The sequence below is a fragment of the Vulpes vulpes genome, chromosome 12, assembly GCF_048418805.1.
Source record: "Vulpes vulpes isolate BD-2025 chromosome 12, VulVul3, whole genome shotgun sequence".
In the NCBI taxonomy this organism is placed as follows: domain Eukaryota; kingdom Metazoa; phylum Chordata; class Mammalia; order Carnivora; family Canidae; genus Vulpes; species Vulpes vulpes.
The window spans coordinates 75,687,473-75,705,279 of NC_132791.1; the positions used below are offsets into that span (position 1 = coordinate 75,687,473).

Here is a 17,807-nt window from a genome sequence, read left to right on the forward strand (position 1 = left end):
AATCCGTGAAATGGCCCTATTCGCAAATGAAGATTTCTGGGGTCTGGGTGAAGCACAGTACTGAAGGACGGGATTGCTACACAGATGTGTTATCTTCTTTATGACAAGAGGTTCTGGAGGTTTGGAGTCCTTCCTTCTCTTCCTCCCGGAGACATCCTTACAAATGGAAATTTCCCTTACACATGTAAATATTTCTTACAATGAAGTAACTCTCACGTGGTTTTCAGAGCTCCAGTCGTTTGTTCTAAAAAAATAATAATAATAATAACCAGCCTAAACTATCCTTACATCAAAGAGGCATATTTGGGGCGGCCGGTTTTGCTTTTCTCGTTCACTTTTCTTCCACATGAGAGGTCGCGGGGCGCAGAGGCCTGTCCCCACGGTCAGTCTCGGACCTCCTGTGGAACCCTGGCGATTTGGCCCGCCCCACGGTCAAGGGGCTTTATGGGAATCTACCCCGCCGCCTGACCGAGCCTTCGGGAGCCCCCCAAACCCGCCTTTTGGCCTCTTTCAGGCTGGAACCCGAGTGTTCCTGGCCTCGGGGAAGGCCGAACCCTTTTCCCGGCGCTCTTACGACTGTAGCCACTTCCGGTTACTGGTTGCTTATGGTTCCGGAGCCGCTGGCTGGAAGGGCTGGCGCCGGGGGAACAGCGGCGCTTCGGGCTAGGAAACCCGCGGGAGAGAGGGGCTGGTGGTGAGTGATGGGGCAGGGTGTGGCGGGGCGGGCCCGGCGCTGAGACTGTGCTTGCACGTAAGGAGCGGGGCGGAACGGCGGTAACTGTGCCCGTGACGGGTTATCGTTGGAAACACCCCAGGGTGGCGGACCTGTGAAGGGAAGTCAATGTGGGGCTGGACGCTCGGGGCCAGTGTGCCGCCCGGGTGTCCGGATGCGGCGCCCCCCACGCGACCGCCTTCTTCCAGGGCCTTGGGGTCTCCGGGGCTAGGCAGGGAGCTGTGCGGTGCCCCAGCGGGACGCATGCGCAGCCCCTGGGCCGCTGTGTCTGCCGTTGTGTTTGCGCACCACGCCTTCTCGGCCCCCTCTCGGTAGGGTGTGCCTGCCTATCAAAGCACCACCAGGCACCACCAGTAGTAATATTCTGTTGTACGTGTATACCACAATTTCTTTATCCATGCATCCATCAATGGACACTTAGGCTGTTTCCGTATCTTACCTGTCATAAATAATGCTGCGGTGAACATGGGGGCACGGGCACGTGTATCTTTATTATTGTTTTTATTTTCTTTGGATAAATACCCAGAAGTGGAATTGCAGGATCATATACTTTTTAGTTTTTTTGAGGACTGTCATACAGTGGTTGCACCACTTTACTTTCCCACCAACAGTGCACAAGGTCTCTTTCTCCACATCCTCATCAACAGTTGTTATTTCTTGTCTTTTTGATACTAGCCATTCTCACTGGTGTGAAGTAATATCTCCCTTTACTGTAACATAAGCTCATGGGGCAGAGATCTTGTTCCCTGCTATATCCTCAGTACGTAGAATAGGGTTTGGCGCTGGAGGGGAGGAAAAATTCTTCCTGTACCCTTCGTGGTCTTCCATTTGGACTAAGAATTAAGTTTACTGGAGACAGGTTAACAGGAGGAAAGACCAGATGGAAGCCCAATAATGAACTTAAGACCGAAAAATGACCAAGGCAGGAAGTTTTTAAACTTTTTAGACAAAGAGACAATATACCTTGTAAGGAATTGAGAGGACAGAGAAAACTTAACTTTGGGAGCTTCAATCAGTAAGGAATTTTAAACAGAATTTGGGCTGGGGTAGTAAATTAGTAAACAGTAACAAGGGGTATCTATACAGCCTTCTGGGCTCTAAATTTCCCATCTCTGGTGCTAAGGATGTATCCTTACCTCCTGGTACCTTTCACATGGGAGATTTATTTTCTGCTTTCAGGGGGACAGAAGAGGGGAGGAGTGTCCTTGCACCAGCTGTCTTTTCAGTAACTTATGTAAAGGCTATAGTGGTACCTCATTTTGAGGCAGCCCGTCCTTGTCTCCTATAGCACATAGCATGTGCTCAATACTTGTTGAACAAATCAATAAGAAGAAATAGGTAAACAGTCCTTGGCATCATAGAACTTAGTCTCACAGAATTAAAGTGGTTTGAAACATAGAGAATGGGAGGTAGAGAAGATCTTGATTAGGCTGTCCAATAAATAGGAATATAATGTGATCCACCTATGAGGTTTTCTAGTAGCCACATTAAAAAAGTAAAAAGACAGGTGAAACTAATAACATATTTTATTTAAACTAGTATATTCAAAATGTTAATATCCAATCAATATAAAAATTAATGAAATATCTTCCATTAATTTTTATGCTATATTTTTCTACTTATTGCACATCTCAATTCAGATATTAAATTTTCACTGAAAATACTTAATCTATATTGAGATTATACAAAATTTAAAATGTTAAAAGTAGATTCACATACCCAAACTACACCAAACATAAAGGTTTTCCAATAATTGAATTATGTTTTTAAATTTAATTAAAATTAAGTGAAATTAAAATTGTAGTTCCTTAGTTTCATAGCCATGTGTACCTGGTGGCTACTATAGTGGACAGTGCAGATCTCAATCAAAAGTTTTTGTTCTTGGTTGAGTCAGGGGGCAAATGAGAGGGTGGCACCACAAGTATGCCAGAGAGGGAAGAGGAGAGTCTTGAGGCAGATTCCCCTGGTCTTCAACAGTGAGGTATGGCTTCCTAAAGCAGATGAATTCTTCCGCATGATTGCTGTTAGTTTAGGTACTCCGGTAATCATTTTTGGGGTAGGAAGAGGGTCTAAGCAGTGCTAGTTAAATTTACCATCTGTAAGTCGAATCTTACTGTGTATAAGGAACAGTCACAGAAATCAGATTATTTTTCTACAGATAAGTTGTTCTCAACTGGGGGCGACTTTGCCCCTCAAGGGGGCATTTGATCCACCTTAAAAATGCTTGCTTATACTTGGTGTAGTAGCATCTAGTGGTTGGAAGCCAAGAATACCGTTAAATGCCCTACAATGCAGGGGACAAGACAGTACAAGGAACTAGGTCTGGCTGAAAATGTCAACAGAATCAAGATGGAGAAAACTTGCTCTAGAGGATTTGAGGAAGACTGAGCTAGCTGTTCCTTCAGAACTTCAATACGATTTCCTTATGGGATCAGGGGAGAACAGCTTGTTTTGTTGAAGTATGTCAAGGTTTCTAGTTTTCATTGTTGATGGGCTTTTTGATTATAAACAAATAATGTTATGGTCAGGGTGAGAATGGAGACTTGTTGGATAGAGAAATAATACACGCTGTGCTTGTAAGACTCTGTACCTTGGGATAAGGAGTTCATGTTTTCCTTTGTATGGCTTGTATCCTGTGACCCAGTCTCAAATGTGATTGATGCCTGTATGAGATTATTTTCGTTCTTTCACCTGTACCCTTGCTTCTCTTTCTCTCTCTCTCTCTTTTTAAAAGATTTTATTTATTCATGAAAGAGAGAGAGAGACAGAGACAGAGAAAGACGCAGGCTCCATGCCGGGTGCTCGATCCCGGGACTCCAGGATCACGCCCTGAGCCGAAGGCAGGCGCTAAACCGCTGAGCCACCCAGGGATCCCCTGTACCTTTGCTTCTCATTTACAGAGATTGCCAACAGTTTCTGTCTTGTTTTTCAGCAAGACAAAAGATAAAGGGGGAAAAAAAGCTATCATTCAACATCTAGCTTTATTTTTAAAATAAGGATATTTCTAATACTAAAGATTTAATACTTTACTTTTCTCTTCAGGACCATTAAAAATCCTTTGCTTCAGATGCTTTAAAATACTGCTCAGGTACTTCCTTTTTTTTTTTTTTATAAAGATGTTGCATAGTTTTATTTATTTTTAAGATTTTATTTATTTATTCATGATAGACATAGAGAGAGAGGCAGAGACACAGGCAGAGGCAGAAGCAGGCTCCATGCAGGGAGCCCGATGTGGGACTCGATCCCAGGACTCCAGGATTGTACCCTGGGCCAAAGGCAGGCACTAAGCCACTGAGCCACCCAGGGATCCCATGCTCAGGTACTTCTAAGTCATAAAAACAAGTATGAGACTTGATGGTTTAAAATTTTCTACCAGTTGATGTAGACAAAGTAAATTTACTTTTTAAAAGCAGCATTACGTTCAAAAGATATAAAGGTTCAGTTTATCTTTATGGTGTTACAAGGAGTGACTTAAGATTCATATTCCAGTAGTAGTGGAGACAGAAATGACAGGTGGTTACTTAGTCACAATACAGAATCAAGTGTGTGTAATTCCTGTCTTCAGGAAGAAATTAGATCCCTTCCTGCTTGTTCTGGGGATGGCTATTCCTAGAACCATTGATTCATGGTGGTTTGATGTGCTGGGCCTCTGGGCACAATTTTTGTCATGTTATGATATTCTCAAACTAGGAATGTAAAACTGTTGCAAGTACATGAACTGCTAATACATTTCCAAGCCAAAAAGAAAAAATTGGATTGAGATAATAAACTGAGAGTGCCAGTTTCTTATCAGCATAGGTATCTGATGGGTAATTAAAGCTCTCAATTTATTTTTAAAAAAGATTTTATTTATTTATTTATTCATGAGAGAGACAGAGAGAGAGAGAGAGGCAGAGACACACACAGGCAGAGGGAGAAGCAGGCTCCATGCAAGAGGCCTGACATGGAACTCGATCCCGGGACTCCAGAGTCACGCCCTGGGCCAAAGGCAGGCGCCGAACCGCTGAGCCACTCAGAGATCCCCTAAAGCTTTCAATTTAGATTAGGTTATTGTATTTACTTTAATAATCTTCAATCATCCAATTACAATACACTTTTTTTAAAATTAAAAAAGTGCTATAAGTTATTACTAAATTCCTTTTTTAGAGTGTTTATATTTTATCTCCTGTTGCTACTAGTCTCTTCATGTGTCTCTTTTACTACCTTCCTGAACTCAGAATTACACAATACCTAAATTGGAAGACGCATTACTGTTGATCGATTGGGACAGCAATGTCCCGATGATAAAAATATGCATTTGTGCTGCTTAGTTCAATAGCTGCTAGCTGCATGTAGCTGCTGAGGACCTGTAATATCACTAAGGAACAGAAATCTCTACTTTGAGTGAATTTAATTTTAAATTTATACAGCCATGTGTGGGCACTGGCTACTCCACTGGACAATGCAGTTCTGGACCAATCCCTCCCCATGTCTGTTTAGAGGGACCTGAGTCTCAGAAGAGTGACTTATCCTCATTACTGTCATCCCCGGTCCCAGCAGCTCCTACTAATCACTTAGGCTTTCCTTTCCACTTGAACGTTTTCCTTGCCCTGCTGTGTTTTCTGATAGTTTCCTCTTTTTAAAGATTTCATTTATTTATTCATGAAACACACAGAGGCAGAGACATAGGCAGAGGGAGAAGCAGGCTCCACGCAGGGAGTCTGATATGGGACTCGATCCTGGGACTCTGGGATCACGCCCTGAGCCAAAGGCAGTCGCTCAACTGCTGAGCCACCAAGGTGTCCCTGATGGTTTCCTCTTTTTTAGTGTAGGCAAACAAATTCTGCAAAATGATTATACCCCCTACTTTAAGATAAAAAGGGGATTAATATTTAGGTCATTATATCAGTAGTGATGGAAAACAAATACTTAGTATTGTTTTAGTTTTTTTTTTTTTAAGATTTTATTTATTTATTCATGAGAGACAGAGAGAGAGAGAGAGAGAGAGGCAGAGACACAGGCAGAGGGAGAAGCAGGCTCCATGCAGGGAGCTCGTTGTGGGACTCGATCCGGGGACTCCAGGATCAGGCCCTGGACTGAAGGCGGCGCTAAACCACTGAGCCACCCGGGCTGCCCTTGTTTTAGTTTTTAACGTCAAAAGAAGCTTTAACTTAATACAACATACCTGGTAGGCCTCTACAGAAGGAGAAATGAAGGCAGAGAAAAATGTGAATGCTTTCCCTAACATCATACACAGAATGTCAAGTGAAAAGGAAAGCTGAGAAATAGAATTCACTATTTTTCAACCAGGAAACATGGTAATTTTGGGCTGCAAGTGAACAGGCTGTCAATAGACATTTCCAAAATAACCCTTAATGCTTCTTAAGAAACTGAACTAATTTAGAAATAAAAGGAAATTTCCTCAGGTATATTCTCTGGTGCCAGAGAAATGTTTAATGACTGAAGGATCATTGCCTACATTCAGGATACTCATAGTTCCTAAGGCATATTCTTTGATAACTAAGGAGACCTGAGTAGCTGAAGAACTTCTGTTACTTCACCATCTTAGTAAAGCTTATTTGCGGTATGAATTCTTTGATGTCTGATCAGGGCTGAACTTACGCGGAAAGGCCTCCCACACTCATCACATTCATAGGGTTTTTCACCTGTGTGGATTCTCTGATGCTGAATAAGACCTGTGCGCCCACTAAAATCTTTCCCACATTCTTCACATTTATAGGGTTTCACTCCAGTGTGTACTCTGTGGTGTCCAATAAGATGGGAGCGTTGAATGAACGCTTTTCCACATTCATTGCATTTGTAGGGCTTCTCTCCAGTGTGAGTCCTCCTGTGCTTACTAAGGTCTGAGCTGTGACTGAAACTTTTCCCACAGTCATCACATGCATAGCGTCTTCTTTCCTTCTGTTGCCACTCTAATCTACCTTCACTTTCAGTAGCATCTTTGGATTCAGGATGCTGAAGAATGTCTTTGTTAAGTCTGTCATTTATCTTCCCAAGGAATTCTGTATCCTTGGTCCTATGTTCCTTCTGGGACAGAGCTTCATCCTTAATTCTGGTTTTATTACCTGTAACAAAGAGTTCACAAACATGTCCTAATCTAGGTTTGAGAAGCAAACCCTATGAAAGAAAGAACACATAAATGTTATAAATGTATTATAAAAAATGTCGGGATGTGTGAGTGGCTCAGTGGTTGAGCGTCTGCCTTCGGCTCAGGGTGTGATCCCGGGATTCTGGGATCAAGTCCCACATTGGGCTCCCTGTGAGGAGCCTGCTTCTCTCTCTGCCTGTGTCTCTGCCTTGTGTGTCTCATGAATAAATAAAATATTTAAAAACAAAACAAAGTCACATACAATGCACAAACTAGATATTTGGCACCATCAAAACATATATTGATATTATAAGAAAGAGACTAAGAGGCCAGTAGGGAAGACAGCAGCAGGATACATTATTTGGGAACAGACTAAGAAGAGAGGAAAAAGGCAATGATCAGGGGGTTATAATCCCTTGCAAAGGCAGAATGGTGAGGGACTAAGAGGGACCGATGGGGATTACAGAATAGAGATGGGGCAGAGGTAAAAGTTTGGGAGAAACATGCAGGGGCCTAAAACACAGGTGATTAAGTGGCAATAAAACTGAGTAAAAGTTTGGGATTAGGAATCTAAAAGGAATGTAGTGAGTGGGAACCATCAAAGGAGGGGAATGTGTAAATAATTAATTGAAAGCATACCAAGAGTATGTAGGTTAGGAAAATTAGCAGGAAGTGATAATGGATGGTCTGGTGTGCTGGGTTGAATCCTTTTTTTTCCCCCTGAAACTGATCTCCTCACTCTCATCTCTTCCCATCCAAATCCTAGCATGGTGGTTCCCTCAAACTTTACTGTGCATCAGAATCACTTTGGATGACTTATTAAAACAGAACGCCACGCTTTCTGACCCCAGAACTTCTGATTTGAAAAAGATGGAGTATGGGTTAAGAATTTGTATTTTTTTTTACATTTTTTAAAAAAGATTTTATTTATTTATTCATAAGAGACATAGAGGCAGAGACAGGCAGAGGGAGAAGCAGGCTCCATCCATGCAGGGAGCCCAATGTGGGACTCGATCCTGGGATTCCAGGATCACACCCTGGGCCGAAGGCAGGGGCCAAACTGTTGAGCCACCCAGGGATCCCCAAGAATTTGTATTTCTAACAAGTTTCCTGGTGTGATAGATACTGCTGGTCCAGGGAACACACTTTGAGAACCACAGGCCTAGCTATTATGCAAGGTCCATCTCAAATGCTCTCTCCTCCAGGAAGTCTTCTCTAATCTCCTAAATTGGATGTGCTCTTTCCCTCTTCCTACTCCCCATGTCCTCAACCCCAAGCTTAGCACAAAATAGCACACGATAGCAAGTACTCAATATTTGTTAAGATGAATTTTATGAGAAAATAGCTGTTCTGATGATTTTGGGTGGGAATAGAAAGTGTCACCTATTTCATCATGCTGTGACCACCATTTCAACAAATCTAGGAATCCTAACTGTGCAACAGTTCATTTAATTACTGCTTTCAGTGGTCACTTGGCATGATGGAAGCAGCAGCAAGAGCTACCAGATATTTCAATGCCTGGGCTTGGGGTGGAAAACACTAGGTTACATGGCTCACTGACTGCCATGTCGTAAGTCCGCCCTTCACTGTCATCACCATATCCCCTTGCTACCAGTCTTCAAATCTGTTCCTTCTCAACGACCTTTTTTTTTTTTTTTTTAAACCAGGCAGTAGACTTTCTCAAAGTTTGGATATCTGCTCTAAGTTGACATTGTTTTGGAACCTAAATGCCATATTATCTTTGGCTAGAAATGACAAAGACTAAATTAGAACCAGGAGGTCTAGATTCCAGTCTGGGAATTATCTGATTGTTTAAATTTTGGCAGATGACAACTATTTTGGTTTCTTTCTTTCTTTTTTAAAGATTTTATTTATCTATTCATGAAAGAGAGAGAGAAAGAGAGGGGCAGAGACATAGGCAGAGGGAGAAGCAGGCTCCACGCAGGGAGCCTGATGTAGGACTTGATCCTAGGATCACGCCCTGAGCTGAAAGGCAGATGTTCAAATGCTGAGCCACCCAGTCATCCCTATTTTGATTTCCTTATCACCTCTGTGCCCTCCTTTTTACCCATAGTTTGATTAGATGAGGGAATGTATGATAAAATGTTTGTGAAAGTATAATGTATAACAGAGTATTGCTGAGTTAATAGGGTAATAATGATTAAGTGAATCATGGAAATTAGAGACACTCTCATACCATTAAGAAAAGCGTTCTCAAACATCATCATATTGGTTCAACCACTTTTTTTTTTTTTAATTTTTATTTATTTATGATAGTCACACACACACAGAGAGAGAGAGGCAGAGACACAGGCAGAGGGAGAAGCAGGCTCCATGCACCAGGAGCCCGACGTGGGATTTGATCCCGGGTCTCCCGGATCGCGCCCTGGGCCAAAGGCAGGCGCCAAACCGCTGCGCCACCCAGGGATCCCTCAACCACTTCTTTTATATATAGCTGTCACTAGTGGTTGGCTTTCCTGTGGCTTACTGAAGATGAATATTAAAAAAAAAAAAAAGAAACAAAAGGTTTATTCTAAGGTCAGTTTACCATCTTCAGTGTAATCTACTAGTCCTCAGGATGAGTCTTCCCCCACAATTTCAGAAGAAATCTAGAGAAAAATCCCACCAGGACTTCAAAAGGCTTTCTTTCTATTTTCTTTCTCATTTTGAATATAAGGTTGGTTTTTCATGGGTCAGCAATTGAAATGACAGTCCTCTCCCTTACATCTGCAATTGAACAATGTACAGAATAATATTGTATGGAAATTGTCAAATATAAGTTTTCTCATCTCAGAGACCTGTAGTCTACTTCTTGGTCAGTTGGGAGTTTCAGAGCTTTATTTATATATCTAAGTGCGAGCTAGTCTGAGCTCAGGCCAATAGGATTCCAGGAGACCTTTCAAAGATTTCCTTATTTGGGGATGGTGTGATGGTGGGGGGCGGGGCAGGAGGGGGAGTGCAAGGGAGAGCTTAAGTGGGAGGAGGGACAGAGGGAGAGAGAATCTCAAGCAGACAACTCGCTGAGCATGGAACCCAACACTGGGCTTGATCTCATGACTTGAGCTGAAATCAACAGCTGGATGCTTAACTGAATGAGCCAACCTAGGTGCCCCTCGAGACCTTTTAGAGCAGATAAAATGAAAAATATTTGGATCTAAAATCTTGTGTACAACTTGCTTCACAGTCTAGGGGAGCAAGGACAAGGTTAAAAGCTGAGTGAAGTGAAACTGGAACAGAGTTAAGGAGACTTTTATTTATTGGTAATGGAGGATCAGTGTTGTGGGGAGTAGCATGTCCAAAAAGTTCCCTTTGAAATACTTTAATTTTAAAGTATTAAAAATTAGCACATTTGTGCTACAAAGAATTCTAAGATACTCTGCTCTCCCAAGTTTTTCTGTCATCTATGAAGATAATTCTGTATTAAGGGAGTACTACTGTTTTAATTCCCAGTTATGTTTACAGAGAGGAGTCCTATTACCCTAGCCAACAGCTAATACAAATACCTTACTGGTGCGGATAAAATGAAATTTTTAAACCGGATATAGTGTGTAAAAGTTTATTTAATGATAAACTTATTTTTGAAAGATAGTGACTAAATTTTGGTACATTATCCTGATGGCTGTTAATGATTGTTCTGGACCAGCAGGCAGGAGCCCCAGGTTCTGACTGTAATCTTAGCTCTGCCTTTACTCTTTGGAAACAGACTAAATCACAACCACTGTGGGTATATTTCTTCAAATGTAAAATGAGGATTTGGACCAGACATTAATATGCTTTTAATAAAATTGAGAGACACGTCTTGAAATGTGTTATGATTTCTGCAGGGTTTTGTTTTTGTTTTTGTATTGTTTTGGTGGGTTTTGTATTTTGCTTGTCAGTTGTTTTGGTAAGGGGTGTGTTGATGGTGGTGACACAGATAAAAATTGTGTATGGCTCTTGGTGTTGTACCTTAGGGAAAAAGTCATATTCATACTGTTCAATGCAGACAAATGTATTCCCTAAAAATTCTCAGGCCTCGTACGGTAACTACATTTCAGGAAGCACCTTTCAGTAGATTAGATTAAGAAAAGACAATTCAGGGATGCCTGGGTGGCTCAGTGGTTAAACATCTGCCTTTGGCTCAGGTTGTGATCCCAGGATCCTGGGATTGAATCCCACATCAGGCTCCCTGCAGGGAGCTTGCTTCTCCCTCTGCCCCCCCCCCCTTTCTCCATGAATGAATGAATGAATGAATGAATAAATATCTTTAAAAAAAAAAAAAAAGACACTTAATATTTTCCCTTGGAAAGTTATTTTAATAGCAACACAGGGCAGCCCGGGTGGCTCAGCGCCGCCTTCAGCCCAGGGTGTGATCCTGGAGACCCGGGATCGAGTCCCACATTGGACTCCCTGCATGGAGCCTGCTTCTCCCTCTGCCTGTGTTTCTGCCTCTCCCTATCTCTCTCTCTCTCTGTGTGTGTCTCTCATGAAGAAATAAATAAAATCTTTTTAAAAAAAATAATAGCAACACATATAAGCCTCTACAATTTTAGGTATAGGAACTGTGTATTTTTCTGAATTTGTAACATGCTGTAGAGTGAAACCAGTCCAAAAATATTAAAAAAGACCAAGGAAAGACCATCTAGCACTTAAAGTTTTGCACAGACTATTAGTCTTAATCAATAATTGTATGTTCTACATAGAATTTAGCATGTTGACATGTTACATTATTGTGATTCCCCCTTTTTAAAAAAATATTTTATTTATTTGAGAGACAGCCTGAGAGAGCATGAGGGGGGGGGGGGAAGGGGCAGAGGGAGAGAGAAAAGCAGGCTCCTGGCTGAGCAGGGAGCCCAACATGGAGCTCAAGACCTGCGCCTAAGGCAGATGCTTAACTGACTGAGCCACCCAAGTGCCCTATTGTGACCTATTTTACGACTGACTGCATGTCCTGTCTCCTCCCAAAAGCAGGGAGAGAAATTTTTCTTTTTTTTTTTTAAAGATTTTATTTATTTATTCATAGAGACAGAGAGGCAGAGACACAGGCAGAGGGAGAAGCAGGCATCATACAGAGAGCCTGACGTGGGACTTTATCCTCTCCAGGATCACGCCCTGGGCTGCAGGCGGCGCTAAACCGCTGCACCACACCGGGGCTGCCGGAGAAATTTCTTATATTAGGCCTGCTCACAGAAAAAAGATGAAGACTCCATATAGTTAAGCTTACTAAAGCTTATTAAAATAGTCTGCATCTTTTACCTTTTGCCTTCTGAAACTATTTTTGACTACCATTAACTTCTAAATGCCAAATTCAGTGAGTTGATGTTTATCAGTTCTTAATCCTGTGTCCTATTAGTAGCACTGGCTATAGCTGGCTGGAATTCCTGGTGTCTTTAGTGACACCATCCTCTCCTGCTTCTCTTAACTGACAGTCCCTGATCTTTACAGAATCCTCTTCATCCACCCAAACTTCAAATGGTGGCATGCCTCAGAAATTTACATGTGGCTCTCTCTTTTTTATATTTATTTGAAGAAAGGGAGGGACTCCTGGGTGGCTCAGTGGTTGAGCATCTGCCTTTGGCTGAGGGCGTGATCCCGGAATCCCAGGATCGAGTCCCACATCAGGCTCTCTACACGGAGCCTGTTTCTCCTCCCTCTGCCTATGTCTCTGCTTCTCTCTGTGTCTCTCGTGAATAAATAAAATCTTAAAAAAAAAAAAAAAAAAGAGCATGAGCAGGGGGACAGGCAGAGGGAGAAGGAGACTCCTCACTGAGCAGGGAGCCTGATATGGAGTCTGGTCCTGGGATCATGACCTGAGAGGAAGGCAGATCCCCAATCCCTATTTGATTGCAGGTGTCTCTCTTCTCCTCACTTTATATATATATTCTTCTTGGTAAACTTCACCTATAGCCATGTCTTCTATCATGTACCCACTGAGGAATCCCAAACCTCTTATCTCCTTCTATATCTTTCTCCCATATCTAGAACCATATTATATATATATATATATATAATTTCTTTTTTTTTTTTTTAAAGATTTTAATTTGACAGAGAATGTGCGCACAAGCAGGGGGAAGGGTCGAGGGAGAAGCAGACCCCTTGCTGAGCATGGACACATTCCCAATGCAGGGCTCAATCCCAGGATCCTGGGACCATGACCTGGGCTGAATTAGAGGCTCAACTGACTGAGCCACCCATGTGCCCCTAGAACCATATATTTTTTTAAAAGTTTATATATATATTTTTAAGGATTTATATTCATTCATTCATTCATTTATTTATTTATTTATGAATGATAGACACAGACAGAGAGAGAGAGAGAGAGAGAGAGAGAGGCAGACACACAGGAGGAGGGAGAGGCAGGCTCCATGCCAGGAGCCCGACCACAGGACTCGATCCCAGGACTCCAGGATTGCGCCCTGGGCCAAAGGCAGGCGCCAAACCGCTGAGCCACCCAGGGATCCCCTAGAACCATATTTTAATCTGTATTGCCTACTGGATGCATGCTTTAGGGATAGAGCAAATTCACATGTATAAAAGCTGAATCCATTGTTTTCACACACAAGATATTCCCACCTTCTGATTTTCCTATCAATTACTGACACCATTATCTGCAAGTTGCTCAAGTCACAAACTTGGATTTTTATTAAAATAACCCCCACCATCAGTATCTAATCAGACCTGTTCATTAATAAATGAATAACAAATATCTCTTGAATTTTCTCTTTCCAGCCTTATTCGAGCACTGGTCTATAATCTTCTATATTTGAAAGTGGTCTCCCCTCAACCCCTTTGTGTTTATTTATTTTCTATTTACAGCGGTGTCCTCATTTACTTACAGACTTTGGAAAATAGAGAAGAATAAGTCACCTGTGATTTCATTACCTTCAAATAATCTTTGTCTACATTTGGAGCTATCCTTCCAATATCTTTCTTTGTAACTTTAAAAAAGTAGAATCATGGATAGTGATTTTTTTTTAAATTTTATTTATTCATGAGAGACACAGAGAGAGAAAGGCAGAGACAGGCAGAGGGAGAAGCATGCTCCATGCAGGGAGCCTGACGTGGGACTTGATCCCAGGGCTCCAGGATAAGGCCCTGGGCTGAAGGTGGCGTTAAACCGCTGAGCTACCCAGGCTGCCCATGGATAGTGATTGTTAAACACCAATCTGTCATCCACTCCTCTATCTCTATGTAAAACAATGTAACGGGGGGCACCTGGATGGTTGGTTGAGTATTTGATTTGATTTCAGCTCAGGTCTTGATCTCAATGTTTTGAGTTCAAGCCCTGTGTTAGTGTTGGAGCATGGAGCCTACTTTAAATAAAATAATGTAACAAACATCCCTGTGATAGGATGAAATTCTGTTTCCTCAGCATGGTATTCAGGAATACCATGGCTAAGCATCTGCCTTTGGCTACTTCCCTACTGGCTTTTGATTTTTCAAAATTCTCTTTATCAAAATCAAAATCAACTCAGAGCAATTGCTTTTCTTAGAATGTTATGCTTTCATGCCAGCCTTCCCCTGCCCCTAGTGTTGTAGCTCTAAGTCACCAGTGTGACTGCATTTGGAAAAGAGGCCTTTAAGAAGTAATTAAGGAGGACAGCCCAGGTGGCTCAGCGGTTTGGTGCCACCTGCAGCCCAGGGTGCGATCCTGGAGACAGAGGATCGAGTCCCACGTGGGGCAGCCCGTATGGAGCCTGTTTTTCCCTCTGTGTCTCTGCCTCTCTCATAAATAAATAAATACCATGTGAAGACCCAGCAAGTCTGTGAGTCAAAGAGAAGCCTCACCAGAAACCAAGCCTGCTAACACCTTGATCTTGGACTTTCCAGCCTCTACAACTGAGAAAATAAATTTCTGTTGTATAAGTCACCCAGCTTGTGGTATTTTGTTCTGGTAGGTCTAATAGACTAATACAAGGTGTCAAATTCTCCTGCTCAAAATCTAAATTTAAGAGAATTTAGAACTAGGATCATCCAATAACAAACAGAAAGGTATTACTAAGTATTTAAATCCCATCCCCCCATCCATTGGGCCAAAAAGCAGCTTTTAAGTCTAATGAAAAACTAAAATTTAATTCTTTCCATGATGAGGCAGTGGTAAGAAGGGTGGGGGGGGGAGATAAAATCTTCCACAGTGAGATGGAGGATTAGCAAGAAAACTTGGCAAAGGAGAACATTAAGGGAGAAAGCTCCTAACACAAGGAACCACATCTTCCCTCACACATAAACTTCTCCTTACCATTCCTTTGGGGCTCCCCGGATTCCTGCTCCTGCTGAGTCTTCTTGGGACGGAGCTGGGTAGTCAGTGACTCATGGGGGCTTCCCAAGGGGGTCAACTTGTCCAAAAGCATGTCCTGTCTTTCTGAATTGGCTGGTAGCTGGGAACAATGAAGTATGATTAGGCTTATAAGGCAGATTTTGTGAAAGAACTTAAAAGAACTTCAGAGAGAGGATCAAAAGAAGCATTTGCCAGGGACCAGGAACACAAAAGAGAAAAATTCTCATTGAAGTGCAGAAGTAATAATGACTAAAAAAAGTAGAGGCAGAAACTACTCTCTACACCTCAGGTCACTCTAGAGTGAAATTCAGTGTCTCACAAAGATTGGCACAGGTTCAGGATCACGGTCTTCAGACTTGGAAAGAACCTTAAAAATTATCTAGTCCAACTGCCACCCAATGGGGGCATTTCTTCTCTAACTGCATTGTCCAATAGGATAGCCTCAAGCATGAAGTGCTTACAGAGCTCTTGCAATGTGGTTAGAAGGAATGAAGATATGTAAAGTGTAAAACATACACTGAATTTTAAAAAACAGTACAAAAAAAGAATAAAAATGAGGTATTTTACCAGGTAGCCCATTTTTTAAATAGATAGCTATGAATGTTGGAGAACTCTTAGTTTACTTCTGAAGCCTACCTGCCTTCCTGTAACTTCTCCCAGATCCCAGCCTTCCAAACTGATTCTGAATCCCGTTTCCTGTGTCTTTACTCAGCCACACTTGAGTTATTTGACACTGGCAGCTAGGTCCCTCCCTAAGCCTTGCTCTTCGCTAGGATAACCTACTACAGACCTTCAGGTGTTCTTTCACAGCCGAGTGTCCCCTTCCCACCTGCTTGCGCGGTTCCTCCAGCTCCCTCTCCAGGTCCTCCAGCACGGTGACCGCCTCCTCTCCTGTCTTCGGATGGTGCGCCTGCACCCACGCTTGCAGGTCCCGAGGAAGAATGCTCAGGAACTGCTCCAACACCAGCAGGTCTAAAATCTGCTCCTTGGTGTGGTATTCCGGCCTCAGCCACTGGCGGCAGAGCTCCCAGAGCTGGGAGAGGGCTTCGCGGGGTCCGGGAGCGTCCTGATAACACAGCTTCCTGAAGTGCTGCCTGAAGAGCTCCCTCCTGTGAGGGCTGTAGTTTGCGGTGATCGCGTCCTGTGCCCAGGAGTGGTCTTCGGGCTTGATCATCACGAGTCCTTCCTGTTCTTCGGGTTTCGGGGTTGCGGCCATTCTGGCTGCGTGAGGACAGTCCTCTCTGGGGCTGGACTCCTGTTACCGCAGAGAAACGACCAAGCTGCTGTGGACAGGACACTCACGAAGGTACCAGAGCGAACCGACCGTCTTCCAACGCGGGGCCACGGTCTGACACCAGGCTCTCATTTAGACCACCTGTGAGATCCTCGGGTTTCTCACGGGACTGACAAGCGGCACGCACCCGTCAGCACCGAGTGACCACTCAGATTCCACGGCCCGCGGGGCGCAGCTTCCCGGGCGTCCGCTCTCATCCCGTCCCCCCTGCACAAGCGCGGGGACCACGCCGAGGGAGCCCTCCCGCGTCCCTTTCCCTGCCCAGGAGACGCGGCCGACTCACCCTGACGCGCGTACGGACGCAAGCGCCACGGCAGCCCCCCCTCCGCCACCGGAACAAAGACCGGACTCCGCCGACCGGGGCGCCCCGCCGCGGGCCCCGGCACTTCCGGCCGCTCTAGGAAGCCGGGCCTCGTTGGTGGCGCCCGGCTCCCTTCCGGCCCCGCCCATGGACGACCCCGTGGACGGCCACGTACACCGCCCAGCTGTGCGGGGGCGGCGCCGCGCCTCTGTTCTCTTTAAAAATATTTTCCCTCTCAAGAATTTCTTAGGATTACTGATTAAATACGTAGTGTAGAAAAGTAATACATTATCACAGCTCAATATTTAAAAAGAACACGTGTTCTCCAGCATCTAGTGTTGACCTCCCGTGTTCCTCCGGACACACGCACCTTCCTTCCCTCCTGCACAAATGGTAACATCTCCGCGCCTTGCTTCCGCCTTCCCAGCAGCTAATACTGGAGATGGTGCGTAGAGGGTTGCCTCGAGCCTGCCTTTTTTTTTCCTTTTCAAACAATTGCGTAGTATTTTTTATATGTGCCATCATTTATTAATAATTACTTCACTGATGGCCATATAGGTTGTTTTCAATCTTTATCTTGAAACGCTGCTGCAGTAAATTACTGTAAACATAAATCTTTCTCATGTGTAAGGGTATTTACATAGAATATATTCCCAGAAATAGAATTACTAGAGTACAGAGTAGGGACATTGTACTTTTGTTAGTGCCAAATTACCAATCATAGAACCTACTAGAGATGTTCATGTTTACCTGTCTTTGTCAATGCAACCTCATAAAATATTTTGATCTTTGCCAATCTGATGGGTTAGAAATGCTTAGTTTTTTCCCCCCCTTTTTCCCTTTCTTACCCAAATACTGATTATTCATCTGCTATGCCAGACAATTTTTTAAAAGATTTTTTTAAAAATTCATTTATTAATGAGAGATACACAGAGAGAGGCAGAGACATAGGCAGCGGGAGAAGCAGGCTCCCTGCAGGGAGCCCAATGTGGGACTGGATCCCAGAACTCGGGATCACGACCTGAGCCAAAGGCAGACACGCTCAATCACTGAGCCACCCAAGTGCCCCTATGCCAAGGCATTATTCTGGAAGCTGGAACTATAGTTTAAAGGAAAATAATACCCTTACCTTCA

At 43.4% G+C, this 17,807-nt stretch overlaps 2 protein-coding genes across 3 annotated transcripts in view; one reads left to right on the plus strand and one right to left on the minus strand.

The window, feature by feature from the left end:
- Nucleotides 1-578: 578 nt before the first annotated feature.
- Nucleotides 579-17,807, plus strand: part of H1-5 (H1.5 linker histone, cluster member) — a 291,143-nt gene continuing 273,914 nt past the window's right edge. The window contains exon 1 of the transcript XR_011995633.1: nucleotides 579-694. The gene's annotated coding sequence lies outside the window, so the exon portion shown is untranslated. The remainder of the gene's footprint in view (nucleotides 695-17,807) is intronic.
- Nucleotides 4,560-17,495, minus strand: ZSCAN16 (zinc finger and SCAN domain containing 16). 2 transcript variants are annotated; one of them, XM_025986535.2, is made up of 3 exons: nucleotides 15,908-17,495; nucleotides 15,040-15,178; nucleotides 4,560-6,798 (listed from the first exon to the last, which is right to left on the minus strand). In XM_025986535.2, the coding sequence occupies exons 1-3, from the start codon at nucleotides 16,292-16,294 to the stop codon at nucleotides 6,278-6,280; spliced, it is 1,047 nt and encodes a 348-aa protein (XP_025842320.1). In that variant the 5' UTR covers nucleotides 16,295-17,495; the 3' UTR covers nucleotides 4,560-6,277. The 2 variants fall into 2 exon arrangements, with proteins under 2 accessions (XP_025842320.1, XP_025842319.1); XM_025986534.2 differs by having other exon boundaries at nucleotides 15,869-17,495.